The sequence below is a fragment of the Pteropus alecto genome, unplaced genomic scaffold (genome assembly GCF_000325575.1).
Source record: "Pteropus alecto unplaced genomic scaffold, ASM32557v1 scaffold75, whole genome shotgun sequence".
Taxonomy (NCBI): Eukaryota; Metazoa; Chordata; class Mammalia; order Chiroptera; family Pteropodidae; genus Pteropus; species Pteropus alecto.
In genome coordinates this window covers 22333412-22359003 of record NW_006440638.1, presented here as the reverse complement: position 1 = coordinate 22359003, position 25592 = coordinate 22333412, and the positions used below count along the sequence as shown (strand labels likewise).

At 34.6% G+C, this 25592-nt stretch overlaps 1 protein-coding gene across 12 annotated transcripts in view; it reads right to left on the bottom strand.

Moving 5' to 3' along the window:
• ERC2 (ELKS/RAB6-interacting/CAST family member 2) overlaps positions 1 to 25592 on the bottom strand; it is an 890290-nt gene that overhangs the window by 578657 nt on the left and 286041 nt on the right. For all 12 annotated transcript variants that reach the window (XR_003047987.1, XR_003047989.1, XR_003047988.1 and 9 more), the window contains exon 6: positions 19578 to 19745. Coding sequence is in view for 9 of the 12 variants with exons in the window: in XM_025050722.1 (XP_024906490.1) it covers positions 19578 to 19745 (168 nt within the window). In the remaining 3 variants the exon portion in view is untranslated. The remainder of the gene's footprint in view (positions 1 to 19577; positions 19746 to 25592) is intronic.

Here is a 25592-nt window from a genome sequence, read left to right as displayed (position 1 = left end):
TAGAGCCTGAATTAGAATCTGGATCCTTAAGACACAAAACCTGTGCTCTTAATAGGTGGTGTTGCCTCTTTGGGGGCAACATATTGCCTACGAGGGTAAGACTGCCTCAAGCATTTGCAAATGCCCCAATATGCCCAGCTTGGTGCTCACTCACAGTGGATAGCGGCTGCTTAAACTGAATTAATAATTCCGGTAAGTTTGAAAATTATAAATTGCAATTATTAATCCATTGTGCTTTGTCCCTTATTTGGTAATGGGCTATTGCTTGGATTCTCCATGTCAATGTGAATTTGATATAATCCTCAGAAGGGAACCATTTTTTATCCATTCTATATAAGCAGCTGCAAAGACAAAGACAAATATTCCAATGGACATCTTTGTCCTTTATGGCTATCCTCAACAACCATGAGGTGAAAGGGTACAAAGCTCAGCCGCAGAGCACACTTCTGCACTTTATATCCACTTTACCCCCACTCCTTAGTCCAGTGACCTTAGGCCAGCCTGAGTTTCTGCATCTGTAAATCAGGATGGCCGCCTTGCAGGGGTGCTATAAAAATGACATGATGTGTGTGACATGAAGCCTGCTATATATAAAGTGTTTAGTAAGATGTTCAAAAAGAAGGAAGAAAAAGAGAAATCAAAGTTGTAGCTTACTAAATACAGAGGAAAAACCACACTAAATGATTGCCTACTCTGTGCAAGGGGCTAGTCCTAGTCTACACTGTATTGTCATAAGCATCCAATGAGCGGTCCAAATGTTCAACACAAGCTGGGGGAAGAAGAGGTTACTATGGCAATGAGAACAGCTTCTCTAAGATACAAAGGTTTAGAGGTGGGCAGATTTTAAACAGTAGGAAAGAAAAGGCAAGACTACTATAAACAGAAGAAAATGCAGCAGAGATGCTGTCCCAGGGAAAAAGAATGTGCTAGTCCCACTATAGCGGTGACTAAAAAGCAGTCCTTTTAACCATTCTACCTGATTCCCATGGGTCATGGTGTGGCATAGTGATAAAGAGTAGCTGAAGGGCTTTGGTGTTAGATATGCTGGAATTAGAATGCCAGTTCTATCACTTCAGAGTGTGGGACCCGGAGCAAGTCATTCACCTCAGCTTCCTTGTCTATAAAATAGGATGGTTTTATAAGGCCCTATTACTTATATGAGCACCATGCTTGGGCACAGAGTAAATACTCAACCCAATGGTAGTTTCTTACTAATATGAGCAGAGCCTAAGAATGGGGATATTTCTACTTCAGAGGATTATTGTAAGCGTTCAAGGAGATGACACACAAAACTCCCATCACTGTATTCACCATAAGTGAGCAATAAATGTGAAATATTATTGTAGTAGTGGCAGCAACAGTAGGCTCAGCAATTAGAGCAGGGATTTCTGAGAACAAAAAGGATGCAATATTAGGAGTAATAATAAATAGAAGCAGCATATTACATGCCAAGCACCAAGCTATATCTTTTGCATGCACTAATTTGTTTCTTTACACAGCCCCATACATATAGGTAATATAATTTCCAGTTTTTCACTGAAGAGGCTCCTACCAATACTATTAAGCAGAGATTGGTAAATATTTTGATAAAGAGCCAGGTAGTAAATATTTTTGGCTTTGCAGGCTGCATAGTCTCTTTCACAACTAATCGATTCTGCCATTGTAATGGAAAAGCAGCCATAGACTACAAATAAATGAATGGGCATGGCTGTGTTCCAACAAAAATTTATTTACAAAAGCAGGCAGCAGCGGGATCTGGCCTGCAGGTTATAGTTTACTGACTTCTACTTTAATCCAATGAAGTTTTACTGTTATTATAGCAGTATAACCTAGACCATACTACATGATATACCACTACTATATTTGACAAAGGGAATCCTGTTAAAGAGTAACAGAAAAACAATAGCACTTCCGTGTTTCTCTATGAGAATGTTTGTTAAAATAGGACCATATAAAACTGACCTAGATTCGGATAATTATTTTATCAGGTTAAACAGTATCAGTGTGATTTCATTGCCTTGGGTAAGAAGCATACACTGGACTTTTGGCCAAAAATGCTATTCCATGCTTTTCTCACCAGGTTTACTCCAACTCATCTTTCAGATCTCAGATCAAGCATCTCTTCCTTCAGAAAGCCCAGCCTAGAACCACCTTCAGTTTTGGCAAAGCATTTAACCTCTTTTTCTCATTATAATTAAATTGCTGGGATTATTTGATTAATATCTTTCTCTTCCACTCGACGGTGAACTCTTGGAATACCAGAGCTATGTCTGGTTTTGTTCACTGTGGAATCCCCAATACCTAACCCAGTGCCTAGTACATAGTTGGTACTTAATAAATATTTGTTGTACCATAAAGCAATTAAGACAGATCATTAGTAGTTACATTTTACTGGTAACTCACAGAATTGCAATGACCCATCCAAGGTAACAAAATTATTATGCAATGGAGCTATAATTCAACCCAGATTTGGCCGATAGTCAAGCCTTGATCTTAAGCAGAACTGCCTCCTAAGGATATAGGGATAACATTTGTGAGAAATAAAAGAAAAGACCACATTAGCCAAAAGGTAGGGAATTATGGAGGGAGCTGAGCAATTACCTTCAAAATAAGAAAGCTCAATTTTTTTCTTTGGTTTACTAGGAGAGTCCAAGTGATATCTAACAGATGTCTTTTGGATATCTTTTGTTTGGCTGCACATTATTGCAAAATAATTTTTTAATTAGTAGCCAGCATTAAAAAACAGAATTCCCCCCAAAAGTCTGGACTTCCTGTTTCTCCCTAAAGTCAGAAATCTGACAACATTGGACCTCTAGTTCCAAGGGCAAGAATCAGCCTTAGGTTGAGCATCTGCTCTCCAATTACAACAGTCTCTACTCAGCTGCCTTCTGTGAGTTATGAAACCTTCCTGGACCTGTCACACTGATACAGGAACCTCTAGGTTATATGGAGACTCAGTAGAGGTAATTTAGGAGAAGCGGGCTATAAGCTGAGTAGAAAGACAGGAGAATTTGATTGTTTAGTTTCCTTTGCAAAGGATACTGAAAGGGAAAAAGGAAAGAATGGAGAGAGGGAAGGAGGCAGCGAGGGAAAAAGAGAAACCTGTAGTGTTGAAACTGGAAACCAAAACAGAAATACTGAGGCAGCAGAAAGTTTTCACCTTGGTCATAATTTTGTAAATGTCTAAATAAAGAACAGGGGCTGGAAGAGAAAACGGTTCCTGGAACACAGAGCATTGATGGAGGAAACATCCACAGTAGTTCCTGTTAGAATGATCTGATATAGTATCATATGCTGCAAGGGGTTCTGAATACCTGAAGATTTACCTGTGTACAAAAAACTTAGCAACCATTTCACTGAAACTTTCCACACCTGGGAGCTGTGTTTAAGAGCAAGGATCAGCAAACTACTCTGTTAAAAATATGTCTACCACTTTGCTTGCTCAGACCTCTGATGACCTTGGGAATTAATCTTCAGAACCTTATGATCTATTTTAGAGTCAAGGTTGGCCAGCGAATTTGATAATATTAATCATGATACTTTATATACCATATAGAAGGAAGGTCAGTTCGGTTCAGTTCCTAGTAGTAAAAGTACTGATATGTCCGAAAAGGAAAACAAACAAAAACGACCCCAGAATCACATAGCTGAAAGAGCACTGAAGACAGGCCAGCCCGAGGTTAAAATCCTGCACTACCACATTTAGCTACATGTCTTTGGGATATTTACCTCCCTAGGCCTCAGTTTTCTCACCTGTAAAATGCGTTAGCATCATCTATTTTTGCAGAACTGTGATAACAGTTTAAAAACAAGGTTTGTAAAGTTGGTAGCACATACAAGTTGCTCTTTTCTAGCCCTCCTGTTTCCTTGAAACAGTCATAAAAAAGTTAACCATTTGCATTAAGTCTTAATGTCTTTACTTTTGAGAGTTATTAGCAAAGTATATAGTATAACAATTAAAACACTCACTGATTTTCAGTAAGTACAATGGCTTTCTCTAAAACAAAGGTGTATTACATCAAAGATATCCAGGCTTTCTGTGAACCTATCTACAGAAAGCATACAAATTATAAGTGCCTTTATGACTTAAGTTAGAGTTTTCTCTTAATTTTCAAAAACAGAACTTTCAAAAGTCAAACATCCAGGCATTCAGTGCAGTTAAATATTTTTCCTTCTCAAGAAATAGTACTTTTTAAGGCTGAACTTTGAAGATACTGTTTATCCTTTGCATGTTTAATTAAAACTCTTATATTTAATTCAGAAATTCTCATTAAAAGATTAAAAGAATTATTATTTTTAGAAGAATATTTAGAATATTATTTTAGCAAAGTTAACATTTTCATTTACTAGGTGTAATATAAACAGGATAGTTTACTTTGAGTTTTTCTAGAGACTGCAACATTCAAGGCTCACCCTGCCTAGCAGTTCTAATTCTTCCCTGGAGTAACAGAAAACAAGGAAAATTGCTGCCACATGTGCCTGACTTGTAATCCGCACAAGCTCCATGGACTCTGCCTGTAGCTCAGCACAACCCCAAGGCTGAGATACACTACACAGCTGCCAAATGACAAAGGACTTCACCAAGACTACTCTGGTTTTGCCCAAATAGGTGAAAGGTCATGTAGTAACATAGCCCAGCTCTTAAAATAAAGTCTGTAATAGCAGAAACATTGCAACAACCTAACTGTTCATCTACAGGAGGATGACTGACTAAAGCATGGTGAGTGGAGCAATGGGCAGCTGTTGACAGTAAAGCACATCTGTGTGTACTGACATAAAAGGATCTTTAAGAAACAGTGAGAAAAGGAAGTTTTCCATATTCAATATGATCTCATTTATGTTTGAAAAATCCCCACAATAATATGTGTACATCTGGTAAGTGTGTAACTACATAGAAAATATGAAAGGATACAACCCCAAAAGAATGGTTACCCCTGGGGAAGGACACAATTTCAGTGTGTTCAGAAAGACAGAAGAGGAATTTATTCTGCATTTTAAAATAATTTTTAAGTTTTCTTTTAAATTAACAATACATCACTTCATAAATTATACAAATGTCTAATCACTGTGTTGTACACCTGAAACTAATATAATATTGTATGTCAACTATAATTGAAAAAATAAAAAATAAAAATTTTAAAAAATTAACAATACAAATATATTTTTGCATTACTTTATAATTTAAAAATAAATAAAAATGCATTTTAACTATTTCACTGCACATATAAAAGTTTTGTAAAATAAGAAATTTCATCAGAATCAGGTAGCACCACCCTCATAGGGTTGATATGAGAATTATTTAACATCACAAATGGGCTTGGCACCTGGTAAATGTTTAATACACATGATAGGCTACTACTGTGTCAGTTAATGATATGTAAGACTTCCTGTTGGCAAAATGTGTCAAACTACGTTAATGCTATTAGTAGCTTCATTCTACTGATTTTTCCAATTCAAGTACTTAAGGGAAAAGTATTTCAATTATGTTAAACATCACCATGAAGGATCAGTTTGCAAAAAAAATAAGAACTATGAGCTTTATAAATATTCCTAACTTGAATTACAAATTTTGGCTTGTAGATAGAACAATGCCCAGGATAAGTTTTGTGTGATAATTTATCTCTAAAAGACTGACATTATAGCAAAGTATTATAAAAATGAAAATAAGTGCAATACTACGTTCACTTTCCCATAGTGATCAGTCAATGTGACATCTTCCTGGGATCTGAAACATTCCCAAAAGTTGTAAAGATTCTTTGATATATACCCACACCTACAGTAGCTAAAGAGAGTAAACTAAGCAACACTAGACACTGCAGAAGTAGGAAAAAATATAAGACAAGATAGCTCTATCCTCAAGTTACTTGCAGTCAAGTTAGAGAACAAATCTAGAAACTCAATGGTATGTACTGTGCTGAGACAGCAGAAAGTGATCAAAGCCAGGTCATTTTGCAATTGTGAGCAGAAATTAGTGTCTACCAGGACCTAAAGATGTGGAGAAATGAAGACAAGAAATATGTCCAAAGCAAAGAAAGAATTGAAAATGAGCTTGCCAGGAAGTAATCTACACAAGATCTATATCTGAACAAAGAAATATTTTCAAATCACCCATGTCTTAATTCTCTCTCCGATCTCATGTAAATTAATGAGCATTCGTTTCTTTTTTACATTTGCAAACCCACTCTCCAGTACATTCAGATATCTTGAAAATGATCTTAACTCTATTGTATTTCATCCAACATGTGGTATTACTTTGAAATTCACTTTCTAGAGAAAGACTAGAGAAAACTGGCTTATTTCTAGACAGGGATTTAGATAAACTCAATTTACAAAACAAACACTGGCGTACTCTAACAAGTCCATATGAATATGCTTCACCTTTTGTAGTATTTAAGAGGCTTCAAAAAAATCAGCATGGAGAAAGAAAAAAAATGATGTTTTAATACTTGTACTTCATCTTTTACATACTTTCTCTTTCTAAAATATTTAGCATAAAACATTTAGGACTCCCTGAGTCAGACTTATGTTTTATTAATCAGAAAACACTCAAATTATAAGGTTAACAGAGGAATCCAAGCAGGCAAAATAGAGTTTTCTAAATTTCTATACTGAGAGAAAAATAGAAATTAGATCCTCCTATGACTGATACCAGTGTGGATAAAAGAAATGATGTCAGGCAAAAATCATGTGGCCATGGTCTGTGCCTGGCAGCCAAAGCCATTTCCAGGCAAGTTATCGAGGATCGACCCTGCCTAAATGGAGTGAGTCATCAGCAGGTCCCTGACATCAGCCAGCTGCAAAGTCTTGCAGTGACTGGCTAGATTGAAAAAAGATTTCCAAAAGCTCCAACATAAAAAGTCCAATGATTCAGCTTCCCTATCAGACTTCCTAGTGTTTTCTTCTAGGTCATTTATATCCAAATTACCCCCATTATAAAAAGAAAAGATTTAGAAAAAACCACAAGAAGTTAAAACAGGACTTTTCCTTCTGAAAATGTACTTGTGATTCAATAAAAGGTCTGAAATCATCTTCAGGGTCACTGTCAAGATTAGAATAATTTAGCAGCAACAGCACATGTATAAATGAGGACATAAATTCCCAAAGTAGGTGAGAGGCATCCCGTGACATATCCATGTCATTAGGAATGAAATTCAAAGAGCCTATGCTGACTCATTTATCTTTTTTTGTTTTTAATGTTCTCTTGTGTAAATATCAAATACCTATAAAAGTACAGAAAATATATAATGAATCACCATGTACCCATTTCTCACTTCAACAAGTATCCATTCATAGCTACTTGTTTCTTCCAACCATCCTCCAACCTCTTAATTATTTTAAATCAAATTCCAGATATTATATCATTTCATCTATATTTTAGTATTTTTAAAAGGACTTTTTAAAGAAAAAAATCCATCATCACTTAGAAAAATTTACCAATGATTCTTTACTATGATAGGTTCAACCTTAAAATTTCTCCAGTTGGCTCACAATTTTACCATTTTGCTCATATGAACCAGGATCAAATAAGGTTCATACACTATGATTGGTTAATACGTCTCTTAAGCTCTTTAACTTTCAGTTTCCCTATCTCTTTTTCCTTGAAAACTTTTGTTGTTTAAAAATAAACAAGTAAAAACACAGAATCATCTGTCCTATAAGAGTTTCTCCTGGTGGAGAGCTTGCTCAGTGTATCCCTTGCAGTTGTTTGCCAATTTCCTCTTTGTCATCTGTATTTCCTCTTTGTCATCTGATTTTTCTGGCAAGACTGCTTCACTGGCAATAAAACATATGTCTATCAAGAGGCATGTAATATTTGATGTGACATCCATTAAAGCTCAATCCCCGGATCCATTAAATCATTAGAAGTTGCAAAATAGTGATGGTCTAGCATACATTCTTTCTTCATTTGTTAGCTAGAATACTTCTATGAAGAGATTGTTCTCTTGGTCAACTCTTTGACTACCCTGAAATACCATTGATATAAAAGAGTTAAAATGAGTGCTCATTTCTTCCTCTTTGTTTACCATTTTAAAACATTTGTTGGTTCTCTAAAATCTACAAAATAGGTTTTGGGGTTTTTTAGTTGTCACTCTGACCTCATGGACTTAAGCATATTTTATGTGTTAACTGATGTTTAAATTCTTTGTCCAGTGGGCACATTTTTTTTATTTGCTCCTGAGTCCTTTTGATATGCCCTATCAGTCTTTGATAGCTTCCGGGCTTTCTGGCATGACAAGATGTTCTAGGCAGAGTGTGTGTGTGTGTGTGTGTGTGTGTGTGTGTGTGTGTACATTTAAATATTTGCATTCCCTAAATCTCTTAGGTAAACAGTAGCATACCTATACACTTTCACTACTTTTTTTTTTCACTTAACAATATAGCCTAGAGGTCATTCCATATCAGTACATAGAGATATTCTTCATCTTTTACACAGCTACATACTAATCCATTTTATGCATCACAGTGATTTATTCAACCAGCTCCCTTCTGGTAAACATCTTTGTTGTTTCCAGTCTTTTACTATTATAGATAGTGTTAAATTGAACAGTTTTGTATATCTTGTATTTTTGCCAGTGTATCCTTGGGATCTATTCCTAGAATAGAAATTGAGATTGTCAAATCAAAGGTAAACATGTATAACTTGCTAGATGTTTCCCCTCTGAAAGCAGATATACCATTTTGCATTCCGACCAACAATATTATGAGAGGGCTAGTTTTCCCCACAGTCTTACCAATAAATAGAATATATTTCAAATCTTTGTATTTTTGCCAATCTAATAAGTGAAAATTATTTTTCGATATAGTTTTAATATTCATTTTTCTAACCATGTGTCAGGTTGAGCGTCATAAATTAAGCACCTTTACATTTATTTTTCTGAATACAATCTATATATCAGGCCCATTATTCTATAGAGCTGTTGGCCCTTTGGTTAAAAACTTTATATATTGGGGATATGAACCTTTTATTTGCAGCATAATGTGTAAGCATATCATCCTAGTTATTTGTCTTTTACTCTACTACGATTTTTGCCATGCAAAAATTCTTTATTTTATGGCATCGAATTTATCAGTCTCATATGTTATTGCTACCAGATGTTGATTCACGGCTAGGAAAGTTTTCCCCATACATAACTGATAGAGGAGTTTTTTTCCTAATAGCAGCATTAACACATAACCTAAGACAGGATATTTCCATACCTATCATGATGTGATATCTCATCTAATTCTCTCACTACACTTCCAATGACACAGGAGAGCAACAACAGATCCAACGAGAACGTCAACTCTAATTGAAAAAAAGTAAAAATTTAAATAAATCAGTCAATTAATCAAAGAACAGATCCAACAAATATTTTGGAGTTCCTATACTGTGCTAGGCACTGCCCTCAGAGCTCATATACCCAAGTGAAAAAGCCAATGGATCACTTTCTTTAAGAAGCTTATATTGTGATGTTTTCTTTCTACATAAATATTAGGTTAATAAAGGGTTAAAATAAATACTCAAGTACAGCACATTAATGAAAACCCAGCAAAGCCACAATGTCTCTGAGAAATGAGATTATATTTTTGTGTCCTATACAACCTATATTAGAGATTTCATCCAAGAAAGTGACTCTTGAAAATTTTAAGATTTGTAAATGAAAAGAGCTCCAAGCATTAGAACAAGTTCTCTCGGTTAGGTACTTTCATAGGCTTACTCAGAGGCCTATTATACAGCCAAGGTCTTTATGGGGTTGTCTTTCAAGCAACCAACAGTCCACTAGATTGAATCTTCCATGAATCAATCCTAGTAGATACTCAAAGACAAAAAAGAACTACAAACAATTTTTAAACTTCTTTCAATAATCATATTATTGATAATGTTGGCAACATTTATCTCTTGTTAATTTTTGTATTCCTGGCACCTAGCACCATGCCTAACACACAGCAGATATTTTATAAATAATCTACTGACATCTAACAAAAAAGGTTATCAAAATTATACTGTATACTTAATTTTCATATCTTAGTGTTCTGTCTCTCTTACACACACACAAGCACACACACACGCACACACAAACAAAAGTGCAAATATGATTAAATTTTTCCAAATTAAATCTTTAAAATTCATGTACATCTTTCCGCAAATATACTCTTGGTTTTGGATGGGAATGAGGTTGAAGAGTTGACAAATGCTAAGGTTTAGATCTCTGGCAGTCCCAAGCAGCTATCCTGGTCACGCATTTCCCTTCTTCCTGTACTGCTCCCAGAATAACTGTCAAAGGTGGTCATTGCTAAAGAGACAGCTGACCTTTCTGACACCTAGTTTTGCTAGCACTAGGCTAAGGTCTCACACTCAGTAAATGAGGAGTTCGATCTTCTCTTTTCCTTCACATTTGGCCAGATAGTAGTGACACAACTTAACGATCTGTCCAGTTTCAAATTAACAACTGCCAAGCAGCATTTTAGAGGCCAAGCATAATTCTATTATAATCATAGGAAAATATAAAATCACCTACATTTATAAATAAAACATTAAAAAATAATGCAAGAAAATAAATTTCATACACTTCAATATTGAAATACTTGCAATAAAAACAAACTCCTAGGATTAAAATAATCTTCATCAACACAATTTATTACCTCAAGGTGCATTTTTTTTTTAATGAGAAGGAAAATATATGCCTATATGGAATAAATATCTGTATTTAATTTTAAAAAACAATAAAGTTCAATGAAAATGGGTAAAAGATTCTTGCAGAAGCCCTACAATTTAACTGCACTCTTTAGATTTTGGTTTGGTTTGTAAATATACACATAAAGAAACCCAACCACAGCAAATGTTAGCCTTTTTCCAAAGGAATTGGAGACAAGTGTTACAAACGTGGATCCAATGTCAGGAGAACATAATCACAATGTAAACTGGTTATTTCCAAATGGTGCCCCCCAGAAGGGAAAAAAATGAATGGAAGTACTTAATAAATTCTGTTTTCCATAAAATTCATACCAAAAAAAAAAGAAAAGAAAAGAAAGAATGTGAGCTTGGAGGTCAGTGAGAGTTTTGTTGGCTTTCCCTCCTTCTAAATTCTGTCATCTCCTTTTTAAAGTGGCGATTCAGTTTCCCACAGATAGGGCAGAAATACATTCTTTTTTTCCTGCAAATCATTCACTAGTAACCCTTACCAGTAGACATGTACTTTCTCACAGACAATTGGCTAATGTGATATTGTCACTTACAGTTGCAGCTTAATACACTATAAACAATGCCTTTTTCAAGCTAAAGTAAAACCAAAGTATTAATGATCTATTTCCTTTCCTTCAAAGAATATAAAGGGCTCTGACTCCATCTTTATACCCCAAAACAATGGATGCAGATTATGATAGGATTTAATGTATAAATTAAAATGATTCAGTTATCTTAATTACATTTTAGCCACACAAGTCAAATAACATCACAAGGAGGAGCTAAAAAAAAAAGGGGGGGAGGCAAATTCTTCTGTTTCACTAGAAAAATAAGTTGCTCAAAATAAGTTAACAATGGCTAAGAATTAGAAAGTTTTTGATTAAAAAAGGATTTTTATTGGAACACTTATAATGAGATCTGAGCTGCAGTAACAATATAAAATTGAAAGCAGAGTTACATACAAAACGAGTACTGTAAAATATCATTATTTTAGTACAATGGAAAATAAGGTGTTTGTGGTTTTACTCTATAAATTCTGTGTTGTCTGCTCATATGTATTCCTTCTTGGCCGTCTTCTGAATAGCCATTCTGATTTCCGAGTCCTTCAGCACTAGCATTTATTTGTGGTAGGGAGGAAGGGCAACCCGCTCAACTTTTTTCCTCCGTTTTATTGGCTTTTCAGGACTAATTCATGTCCACGTATCACGTTGGTGTTCGGTTACAAGGCAGACAATGAATTTTCCTAATCCATTTAGTGTGCTGACAGAGCTATGTTCACAATTTATAGAATTTCCTTTTAGACATCTAACTGTTTCACAGTTCATTAAGATTCTAACTGAACACCTGTGTTTATGAAGTAAAATCAATTTTATACTAAAAAGGTGTTAAATAAGGCATTCTCTGAAGGCCTGAACAACAATAACAACAACAAAAGTATCAGACTCTTGACCTATAAAACAAAATAATGTCTGTAGCTACCTGCATCATCGTTTAGTAGGCAAAAAACTGCCATGGAACTGCAGGCAACAAACATACCACATTTTTATTCCTCCACAAGTCTTCATGTTTTACCTTAAGAAAGCAAGAGGATAGGGCTGCCTTGCAAAGTTCACCAAGATATCTAAACCTACAGAACAGCTAAAAATTTCAGGAAGTAAAATGTGGCCCCTTTAAACAATGTCTTCACTAGCTAGATAGAAGAACATTTTCAGCATTCTGGGACCCACGAAGCCTGACCCTGGCTCATTTTTATGTGACCTCAAATTTTTCACATCATTAATAAAGAGAGAATCAAAACAAAGCCCACAGACATTAGGGGAGGGGAAAGTGTGTAGTTTCGCACTGCCATCATACAGACCCTCAAAATGAAAAGGGAAAAAAATAAAATGCACATAGCAGAGGTGGTGACCCCTATAACGACTGTGGTTCCTAACATTTTTTTTTCTACCGGTAATAAACCATTTTGCAGACCTCCCAATTGTGGCCACCATGATAGTTACAGCTTTTCAGGTTTATGTCTTTTTCTTGCAGTTAAGAGTGTTATCAATAAAAATTTCAAATGATGCCTTTCTCAGTCAAATAAAAACATTTAAAAATGTGAAGCCAATGACTGGATTAGAATGGGAAAATGCAAGTGACACTAGGATTTTGTTTTGCATGCTTTTTTCACCAAGTCCCTTAATTTGTTAAAGAAATTTTTTGCAGGTCTTGAAAGTGAGACAATGCACCCTAGTTCAGCACTGGATAATTTGACAGTCTTAAAAGTTGGTTTTGTCATACGCAATCAACTTTTTTAAAAAGCACCTCATTTTTAAATGTGATTATGAAGGGCATTAAACAAAAGTCTGTCTCAGAAAACACATTTCACATATTATTCTTTTCCCCCAGCTTTACTGAAGTATAATAGACAATTAGTTGCTCATATTTACATTGTACAATTCAATGACTTTTTCTTCAATTATAGTTGGCATACAATAATATATCCATTTCGGTTGTACAACATAAGTGATTAGAGATCTATATAACTCACGAAGTGGTCACTCCACTAAATCAGGTATCCCTTTTCCCCATTACATATTTTTTACAACATTGTTGACTATTTTCACATGTTATTCTTGAATTGCTAAGGTGATTAAAGAGGACTATGGCAGGAGGTAAAACTGAAAACTGAAATTTTTGTTTAAAAGTAAAACAGCACTCCTTGTAAATCCCACCTTATATATTGTGGCAAATATTATTTCCATCCATTTAAAAAACTTTATTGTCAAAATATGTGAATTCAGGAGAAAGTTCCTTAAGTATCTGGAATAGTTTGCAAAGCCCTGTGTGAATGCATCTAGTCTCATAGTCCTGAGAGGCCACAAAGCATTCCTAACTCCTTTTCATGGTGACCTTTATACCCAAGAGTCCTAGCCTCACCTGGGGCAGAAGGCTTATCTTAATGGGAATAAACCAAGAAACAAGGACCCATAAAACTTGTTATATTCTCCATGTACCAACAACATTTTCATTGTCAAAAGTTTGGTTTTTATGATTCATCTTGAAAACTGACAGCCCAAGTCTGCTTTCTGGTTGTTATCACACTGAATCATCTGTGACTCAGAGACCAAATATTGCTGCCATGGGCTCAGAAAACCTCCTCCTCCACAAGCACCTTGTACAACCTCCCTGAAAAAATGTTCATCACCATTTCTGTTAAAAAAATGCATTTAACTTTTTACATTACAAATGTATAATATGTGTACCATAGATAATTTAAAGATCACCTGAGTCTCCAACACAGAGAAAGCACAGTAAAAACAGTTTTCCCTTCCTTTTACTTTTTGTAAACTGTGCATGCATGTATGAATATATGTGTATATATAATCATAAACATTTTTAAAGAAATAAAAACTAAATATTATACAATGAATTATTCTAATAAAGTAGGATTCTAGACTTCTGCAAAATGTTACCCTCTTTAGAAAATGGGCAATACCCTCCAATATTATGGTCACAGTGCTACTGTTATTAAAACCATATTGTTACTATGAGGATTTAGGTCTCATAGTTACTCATTCTTATCCTCTTCGTAGCCAGTAAGTATTCTTGAAATACCCCCATGAACTCACCTGTTAAGACAGAATTATAAAACTTGCTATAGACTTTGCCATGAAAATTAAATGTGATAATGTATGTTATCTCCTTGACACAAAGGAAGCCCTTGATTCACTGGGACTCGTGGAAAGCACTAGATTTCTGGTTAAGAGTTCAGAGTTTGGGAACGCAGGCCCTATCACTCACTACTGTGTAACCTCGAACAAGTTACACATCCTCTCTGAACTTCCATTTTCTCATCTTAAAAAAGAGGTCATAATACCAACTTCATAAGTTATTATTCAAGTTTAAAATAAAGTATTACATTGAAAACACTTAGCTACAGTTCCTGGAACTCAGTAGCCACAAGATACTCACTAGACATTTGGGCAATAAAATTAAATTAAAAAGTCCAAGACCAATAGTTCCTGAGATTATGGGTCCCATCTTATCCACCACCTTGCACATCATAGATGCTCAATAAAATATTATCCAATAATATACCTCACTCATTCAGACAAGTCGAGAGAAGAGTCTGTCTGAAGAACAGTCAACTGAAGTATCTCTAAGTAGATGAGGTAACTCCTGAAATAATCAAGCCAGCAGAGTATCTGTAACCCCCTAAATAGCATTCCCTCTTTCAAAAAGAGCCAACCTGCTTGAGTGTGGACAAAATCTTAACATTATCAGAGTAATCACCTTAGTAATATTAGCCTTCCATTATAAGAGATATAAATGGACATTTCATACAGTTTGCATACCTTAGTTTGCAAAGGAGCTAAACATTTATTTCTTATCTTCTGTCCTTCTTTTGATTGTGTTTTTAAACAACAGAAGGAAGATGACATAAAATTAAGATTTTGTGTGGAATTATTAGTAACTAGTGATAATGAAATTGCTGAGTGTTTATGGTGCTATAAATCAATTCTGTATCATATATCCATATACCCAATAGAATTTTGGCTGGATGAGAGCAGGAACTATATCAAGCACATAGTAATCATTCAGAAAATATGTGTTGAATGAAAAAAAATGCATGAAATTTATAGGGCAGGAATCTTTCATGTGAAACTTTTGGAAATGCTTCAGGGCATCTGTAAACTGCATGAAACTATTTACATTATTACATGTAAATATGAGTGTGTACGTGCTGAAGTAAATTTTTCTGGGAACAAGCCTATAAATTGCAAGATATTGTCTTCTACATTGATTACATTAAAAATGTAATGGACCATTCTATGGAACTGCCACTAACCTAACCAACAATTGTTGTTCCTGGCCTTCATGAACACAAAACCCTACATTCTTTGTTAATTAAAAGTGTTTACCCTTAGACAAGTTTACTCTGACCCATTTGAAATAAAAATGAGTATAACAGCAAGCATTATATATAACTGTCATATAATATACCTTCCAGAAAACATGCAAAATAGTTGTCACGTCTGGCTGTTTGGAAACCATACTGGACTGGCAGAAAGTGTACTTGCCAGAAAATAGAAGGATCTCTCTTAATTTCGGGATAGAACAAAATAAATGGTACTTTCACAGTATCTTCATTTCTCTGTATAATTCTGAGACATAAATGACTCGACTGAAATATAAAAATTTGAGCTCAGTAAATGTAGACAACCAAAAATTCAAAGGAGACCCACAAAGGTAGGACATGGAGAATGGATGACAAGAAGTGAGGCAGAGTATTCCCCAAACATCCCTGATATACAATAGAAATAATAATAACAGCAATGATGATAATCAACAGAATTTAGAGCTAAAACCCTTTACGAGAGTTAAAGAACTTTTCACATAGATGCGTCAGGCTGGCACAATGCCATTTTATTGATCAAGACATGGAGGCTCAGAGAAATTCAAGTCTTATTCATGTCATAGTTATTCAATAGGGAGGCTGAAGTATGTCTACACATCTTCCTCTTCTAAATGCTGTGTTCTTCTTACATTTTACTTCAGATCATAAAATAATAGCTAGGCCTATCTTCTTCCTAATTTCTGGATATTTTGTAATTATTTGTTGAAATCCAGAAAAATCAAGGTGCTAAAGAGAGCCAATTTATTATCTCTACTGCCACATAATTAATGTGTTGGTGGATGGGGATAAGCTGGCACATAAAAAACATCAAGAGAAGTAACAAAATAAAAAAATTGGCCTTGGGGTCCTTTGAAGCTATTTTAAAAAGTAAAAACTTATGTTAAGATCTATGTGGTGTATCCCTCTGAGTATAACTATTATTCTATTGATTTATTGCACACATGTCAAAGAGCATCTGGGCATCTGTACAAGTTAAAACAAACCAAGCCAAGCCACATAGCCACAAACCCAGACAACTTGCCTCCCACCCCTTGTCCCACTCTTCATTCTACCACCTTCCAAATGCAAATTCTTTGGTAGCAAAAATCTTCCTTACACAGATGAACTGTAAAGCCAGTGGCCTCTGTCATCTATACCATATTCTAAAAGAGAAGCCAAAGCCAGTTGATGGCACAATTTTTCCAGAGAAACCAGCAAGGTTCTTCCATTTCTGCTTTGAAAGCCCTCTTCTGCTTTGACAAAATCTATCAGGACTGACTCAGTAATCAAATTGGAAGGAGTTATCACAGTTAACCACCTCTAAGGATGAGCGCCATATCTTTCATATAAATTTAAACTCAAGTCTTTTGTCATGGGGCATAATGAAATATAACATATCTCACCTACTGAATATTCACTCACCCACTAAGGTAGGAAAACTCTTATTTCCCTCTGTTTCTCCAAGAACTGTGAAAATCACTTCAATGTATTTTATCCTGTTGTCAAAAATTCTTTGCTAAGATTAGAGCGAATTTTAACCTAAACTGCTTCCTCTAAGACATGGACATCACTGGGTAGCTTCTTTCTCTATTTTCATTCACAAAGATCTTAAAAGAAGAAAAAAGGCAAAAGAAAATTCTTCGGATGTTTCTAGCTGATAAAATTATTAATCTCACACTCCCAACTTCAAAGCAGCAGACTAAAACATCACCTCGCTTTCTCTGCAGATGTAGAATAATTTTTTCTACTTCAAAGCACCACCTCTTTATTAGATCATTTTAATTATTGAACATGAGATAGAAGCTATCCACATAATGTCATCACTATCTTTTTCATGAAACATACATAGGTCTAATTTGGAATTCATTAATTCAAGAGAGGTAAAACACAGAGGAGAGAATAAGAAAAGGGAACGAGCTGGGGAACACAGTATTCATTAGTGCAAGGTAGTGAGAGAAAGGAAATAAGGCCTTTCCAAGTTGACTTTTCTCATTCTTTCCTTTTAGAGAGGATCCATCAAGAAGCCTGACTGCCTATTTGGGCAAAACCTCAATAAACTACCTTGCTTCCTAAATTTCCTCCTGCCCACTACACAGCAGCACAATCACACTAACTTTATTAGTAATGTTGGCATGACTGCCATCTTAAGACAACTGTGAGTATAATCAGTTGCTTTGTGAATAACCAATGTGGAAAAAAACCTATACTCTGGAACAAGGGTCAGCAAACTATCTGGCCCACTTCAGAGTAAGACTGTTAGAGAGAGGTCAAGCTAGACATATTCCGATTCCCACTCAACCCTTTTCCAACAAAATCACAATGCCATGAGTTAGCAAACTTTTTCTGTAATGACCTAAGAGTAAATATTACCAGTTTTGTGGGCCATACAGTCTCCATTGCTACAAATTCTGCTGTTATAGCAGGAAAGCAGTCAAAGGCAACTGTAATAAATGAATATGAATGTGTTCTAATAAAACTTTATTTACAAAAACAAGCAGAGGGCAGGATTTGTCCCACGAGTCAGAGTTTTCAACCCCTATTCTAGACAAGTGCCAAATGGTGGAAATGTTCTATAGCTGTGCTATCCAATACAGCAGTCACTAGCCACATGTGACCATTAAATACTTAATATGTGGCTAGTGTGACTAAGGAACTACTTTTTAAATTTTACTGAATTTTAATTAATTTAAATTTGAATAGACGCATGTGGCTAGTGGCTAGGGTATTATATAGCACAGTTTTAGTCACTATTTTCTGCTGCCTCCTAAAGGAGATACAAGCTACCTTCATTTATGGCACAATTTAAATTTTACCTTAAAAAATATTCATACTTCCACATTCACAATGGAACTATACATGACTGAAATTTATATTTCTTAAATGTGAATATCTAAATCATTGAGGCCAAAATGATTGCTTTGATTTGAATCAAATAGCTGCCTACTAGCCAATGTCAAGTGCATAGGGGCTGAGTCAGGTCCATACCAAGACTTATTCATTCTGGAATTTGTTTCTTTTCCCCTGTGGACACTGTCCAGCACCTCGGCTGAGGGTACAGACTTATTTATTGATTGGCCCCATTAACTCCTAAGGAAAATCCAAATCTCTCCACAGACCCAAAAATATATACATGCAAAGACATGGCTCAAAAGCACAAAAGGGAACATGCATCTCAATTAGACTGCTTTCTCCTAAAGTGATCCACATAACATACTACCTCAACACAAAAATCAGAGATTCACCACATTCTTTACTATTGTCCACATGTAATAATTTATTTTCTGTCAACTATTTTATTAATGCAATAACTAGCTTGTGTTTTGTATTCTTTAGCAGGCGCAAAAATATAATCCAATGAAGAAAAGCCAAGAAATAAAACAGTAACATATATTTGTTTTTCTTCTAAGTATGAATAAGAAATAACAAACCAACATTTCCTTTTAAAAACTCACAGAATACCAACTTTCTTCAATGGGCAAAAGAATCTTGAAAATTGAGGATACTCCTCAGGAAGTAAGAAACCTTTAGAACTATGGGTGCCAGGAGGTAGAACTATACAGATACACAGCAAAGAAAGGTAGATGACATTCTGACTTTTTACATGATTTTCGATAAAACTAAAACTATTCAAGACCCGATTATTTATCTGTGCCTCCCACATCCAAAAAGCTCTGAATAATGAAAAAAAAAAAAATTCCCAAGTATGAAATAAAGTCCTTTAGTGGTACAACCTGACACAAGCTGACAAGAGGTTAACTAGATAGTCTTTATCCTACTTTAGTGTGATTTTTTTTTTTCTACAGAAATATCCATGTGTTTGCTTATTGGGTATTGCTGCAACCCCACTGGGAGTGTTATACGATCCATGATACATGCAATGGGTCTTACCTTTCCAAAATCCCCCAAATATATGATATCCAAAATACATCTGGCCCCAAGGGTTTGGATAAGGTATCTTCTAAAGAAAGCGATTCAGGTAGGACATTTTTTATCAACTCAACATCTGCTGCACGGAATCCTGAGACAGTTCCTTACCTCGGTCTGAAGGATGGCAGCCCTCTGTTCTTTGGCAGTAAGCGACTCTTTAAGCACTTCAATGTGTTGCTTGCAATCTGAATTTTGATTGCTAAGGGTTTCAAGCTTTGTTTGTAAGGCAAGAAGTTCTGACTCCTTCTTTGAAAGTTCCTGTTTCAGCTGATCAATCTGTAAAACAGCAAAATTGTAAGAAATCAGAAGCTGCAGCTCCTACTCTCTACATTTGGGAACTACTGATTTCTCTTAATTTTCAACAGCCAATGATCGTTATTCCAACAAGGCAAGCTGAGTTTACTTAAAAAAATGGCCCTGGGAGTCATACAGTCTTTGGTTTCTGGGGAGGCTCTGTAAAAGTGGCCTAGAGTATAGAAAACAGGAAAGGTGCGGTCAGCCGATTGCCTTCCACCTTCCACCCCACTGAAAACAAAGGTTCACAGTAGAATAAAGGCCTCCTGGTCAAACCTACTATTCATCCATGAAATCAAAACGTCTATTCGCCATGGTCCTTAGAAGATCCAATAGAGAGCTAATAAAGGTAGTTAACTCACGACATAACCTGGACCTTCTATGCTATTCCACAGGGCATCATTTAACAAAAGAGAATATTCACTCCCTCAAAAAGTAAGCATTGAGGGTTTTGTTTTGACTTATATTAAATACTGAGAAAACATAAAATAATATAAATACACATAAAGTATTTTTAAAAATACAAGAAATATCCATCACCCAATTCGCCAAAAAAGATCATTAGAATTACCTATTCCAACCCATTTTTCTTTCCCCCTTCAGAAATAATTATCACTCTAAATTTTGTGCTTGTCATTTTTTTGCTTGTCTTTTAGTCTTACCATATATTTTTACATCTGTAAATAACATACTTAATTTTGCATCTATAAATATACTATTTAGTTTTGAATACTATTTAGGTTTGTATTCGTGCTATGTATGTTTTTTTAGCACTCTACTTTTTTCTACATAATTTTGTCTTGAATATTATATCATATTATTGTATGTGCAATTTATTTTTATTGAAGAACAGTATTCCATTGTTAAGACTTAACTACAATTTATTTGTCCATTCTGCTGTTCATAGACATTTGAATTTGTTTCCAGGTTTTTTTGCTATTACAGAAAGTGCTATTCTGAACCTTCTTATACACATCACCTGGTACACATAGCAAAAATAATCTAGGAGTTAAATTGCTGGACCACATAGTATGCACATATTTAACTTCACTAGATAAGACAAAAATATTTTCCAAAGCAGTTATATTAATGTTCATAGTGTTAAGCACTGTGCAAGTGTGCTAACCACTCTACATTTTGCCAATATCTTTTATCACTAGCCAGTCTGATAGGAGCTGTGGCAGATGATCTTCAAAGTTATCTGTCATCAGTTTCTTCCTACCTGTACACACATGCTGCTCCTCATAACTAGAGGTAAAGTCTATTTACCCTCCTCTTGAATCTGGGCTGGACTGTGACTTGCTTCTGCAAGCTGAATGCAGCAAAAGTGTCAAGTATTCCTGTTCTGACCCCAGCCTGTAGAAAGAATGTCAGTTTCAGCTTCCTGCTGGAAGCCAGCCAACATATTAAAAATCCAGTTATCCTCCAACATGTGCTGTAAGAAAGCACATGTGGCTGGTATAGCCACATAGCAGGCCTGCTAGAAATGGTGGCTCCTTCTTTTTATTCCTGGTCTTAAGGGGAAGAATTGCAGTGTTCCATCATTAAGTTAGATATCTGCTTTAGCTTTTTATAGGTGCTCTTAGGTTTCAGAAAGTTCCCTTTTATTACAACTTTGGCAATGGTCTTTTTTAATCATTATAGAATGTTTAATATTATCAAACATTGTTCTGCATCTCATGATTTATCATATTTTTCACTTTTAATGTTATTGTAATGAATTACACAATAGATTTTTAAAATATTAACCTCTCCTTGCATTAGCATGAAAAACTTCACTTAGTCATAATGTATAATATTTTTTATATTTTAATGGATGTAACTTGCTAATATTTTGTCAGGATCTTTTATCTATGTTTATGGGTAAGGTTGGTATGTAATTTTCCTATCTTGTGCTGTCTTGGTCAGGTTTTAGTCTTCTAAGTAGGAAGTGTTCCTTTTTATAATGTGTTCTGAAATGATTTGTATTAAATTGAAATTTTTCCCATCAAGATTCATTAGACATAACCAGCAAAATTATCTGGAGCTGGTATTTTCTCTTTCCAAAGACCATTACTTACTCCATCCATCTTTATTGATTATAGGAATATTTCTAATTATTAGAGCCAATTTTAAAGATTTTTTCTCCCCGGGAATTTTTAATTTCATCTAAATTTTCACCTTTATCAGCAAGAAATTTTCATAAGACCATTTAGCTTTTGTATCTATGGCATCTATGATTATATCTTCTTTTTCATTCCTAATAGAAATCAAGAAAAAGGGAGTAAAAATAAAGAATTTTTCTTGATGAATCTCAGCAGAGAGGCATGTCATCTCAACTGCCTCAAAGAGCCAATTTTGACTGTGTTGATCATTCAACATTTTTATTTTCTATTTCATTAGTTTCTGCTCTTACTTTTAAATTATTTCATTCCTCCTACATTTTTGGATTTCTTATGTTTTCTTTTCCTAACTTATAAAATTAGATGCCTATCTCACTAATTTTCAGCCTTTTTTCTTTCAATATGGAATAAGCCTGAAGACTATAAATTTCCCTGTATCATTTTAGCTCAGTCCCACTAGTTTGATATGTAGTATTGATATTATTGTTCAGTCCTAAATATTTTCTAATCTCCATTATTCTTTAACCCATGAATAATTTAGATGTATGCTTCTTAAACTCCAAATACATGCATGTTTCCTAGTTATCTTTGTGGTTTTATTTCTTACTTGCTTTGTGAATAGAGAACATGGCATGTTTGATACTAATCATTGGAAATTTGGTGTATCTTGTTTTATGATACAGTATATGGTCAGTTATCATAAATGCACTTTGTATACTGTGTGCTTGAAAAGAATGTATCCAATTATTGTTTGATGTAATATTCTATATATGTGCATGGCATTTGATAACACTTTTAATTGAGTAGTTTAAGTCTTCCTTATTTTGATCTTTTAATCTGCTTCATCTTTATGTTAATTATTTAAGGATGGGTTAAAAATATTCACTCTAATGGTGAAATAATGAATTCTTCCATGTAGTTTTGCCAGTTTTTTAGCTCTAAAAATGGTTTCTTTGCCTTAAAGTCTACAACAACTTCCTTATGATTAATATTTGGCTAGCATGTCTTTTTCATTTCTAATGTATCTATGTTGCAGATATCGCTTGTAAATAGCATATACCCATATTCTTTTATCCTGTCTGATAAATTTAAATGGAGCGTTTATTATCATTACAGATATATGTGATTTTATTTCGACCATCTAACCTTGTGCTTTCTATATGTACTACCATTTCTATTCTTTCTTATTTTGAATGACTTTTTTCTCATTCTATTTTTTACCTTTACTAATTTCAAAGTTGTACTTTTATTTATATTTATTTCATTTGTTTATGGTATTTATTTCTAATCTTTAGATTATCCTAGGAATTATAACACGCTTGGATTTTTAACTTATCTAAGTTTAAATTCAATTTATATGTTTATCTTCTTTCTGAATAATATAAGGATCCTGAGATACTTTAAATCCAGTCACCACTCTCTTCACCTACACATTACTATTGTCGTGTACGTTAGTTCTTTCTTCTTTTGTTTTTAACTTATCATTATTATTTTACAGTTCATGCTTGTTTAGATTTACCCCTACATTGTCAATATATTTGTTATTTATCCTTGCTTCTCAGATATTCCATAAGAAATCTCCTTTTGCCTGAAAAGTATCATTTAAAATTTCCTTTAGTGGAGTTCCGTTGGTGGCAAACTCAATTTTTGCCTAAAAATTTCATTCTTTTTTTTTTCCTTGAATATTGTTGCTACGTATTAAAAGTAATTTTCTAAGGTCAGAGATACTTTTTCTCAGCACAATAAGGATTTTATTCCACTATCTTCTGACTAACATAAGCTAATAAGAAGTCAAGCTATCATTACAATTTTACTCCCTTAAAGGCAGTGGTCCTTTTTTTCATTAGCTGAATTTTTAATAGCTTTATTGGAATATAATTTACATGCCATGTAATTCACCTAAAGAGTACAGTGATGGTGTTTAGTATATTCACAGTTTGTGCAATCACAACCACGGTAAAATTTTATAACATTTTTATCATCTCAAAATAAAACCTTGTAGCCAGTAGAAATGACTCTCCATTCCCCATCTTCTATCCTGAACCCAAGGCAACCAATAATCCACTTTTTATCTCTATGGTCAGGCCTATTCTGGGCATTTTATATAAATAGAATCATACAATATATGTACTTTGTGACTGGTTTCTTTCACATTACACAGTGTTTCAAGGTTCACTCATGCTATAGCAGGTATCAGTACTTCATTCCTTTTTATTGTTGAATTATATGTCGCCATATGAATATATCACATTTTGTCTATCTAAGTGAGATTCCCACCTTCAGAAGTGTTTAGGATATACAATTTACTAGAAAGATTTGGTAGTGGCTAGCCAGAAGATAGTCTTGAGAACGATTCTTAGTATGCTTAAAAGTTCACTGGGAGAGAATCATGACTGATTATCAACATGCTCTCGGTATGTGTGAGCAGGTGGCAACATTGCTCAGGTACACACAATCCATGAACTACATTATTATTGTTGTAATTTAATGATTTGTTAGTCTGACTATTTTTATCTGGAACAAGAAGTACTCTCAATCTCTCTTTCTCTCTCTCACCGTCCATCCCTGACTCCCCTCCTCCCTCCCTCCCTCATACAATAGAATATAAATAAAAAGAAGAATACTCATGATTAGACTTATCTAAAATTATTTTTGAAAATTAAATCTGTTGTGATCAGTACTCTTCTCGGGGGCGGGGGGGGTGGGTATGGCCCCAAATCACATGTTGTTGTACCTGACAGCATAGTATATAGTTGATTCCACATATGAAACTGATTCATCTGAAAATAAAGCTTAAAAATTTTCAACTCTACATGCCTAAGCAAAGATGATGTTTATAGTGAAAAAACTGATTTGTGCTAATTTCTACAAATATCAGAGTAGAAATCTAGTGTGGGAGTTGGGTATTGAAAAAGGAATTTGAATTACATTAACTCGATCAATGGAATGGTATTTAATAGAAAGGAATAAGATGGCAGGTTCTCATATGCCTACTTTATTCAATAAAAATAGATTGATAAAGATAAAACTATTTCAGTCTATAAATATTAAATAGGCAGTTGCTTTAAATAGCTTTCAGACTATCACTGCCATGAGGTAAATTTTAAATAAATATTTTATGCAGACAATAACAGAAAAAGGCTTTTCTAAGGGGAATATAGTTGCTGGGTAAAAAATCATATTCTTCCATAAAAATATGCCTTTGGCTTCTTTTATAGCCATAAACTCAATAAAAATGGAAAGTGATGCAATCGTACATATATGAGAACTGAGGCCGGGGGAAGGTCTGTCTCCGTGATGGCAAGAAGAAAGCCAATCGGAATTACATCACATGCTTTATATGAAGTCCATGTGGACATCAGACACACTTCATCTCGTCTGAAAGTTCTTCCACCACTTAAGTCTGTGACACAACCAACACCCTGAAAAAACTACTCTGCCAAGTAAAACAGCTTCTTTTTCACTGCAGATACAACCCTCATGTCTAGAAAATGATATGCTTATTATCATGCAGTTTGGGTTATGAGGATTGTAATCCATAGGAGGTTAATAAGAAAACGTGTTACAAATTAAAATAAAGGGGGCGATCTAAGACGGTAGAGTGGCGTCTTTGGCAAACTATGAAAACACACTGAGTGGCTAATATAGAAATACTTGGATCAGCAGATGAAAAATGTATTAGACCAAGAACAAAGCCTTGTACAGAACAGGAGATGCTCTTTCTTTC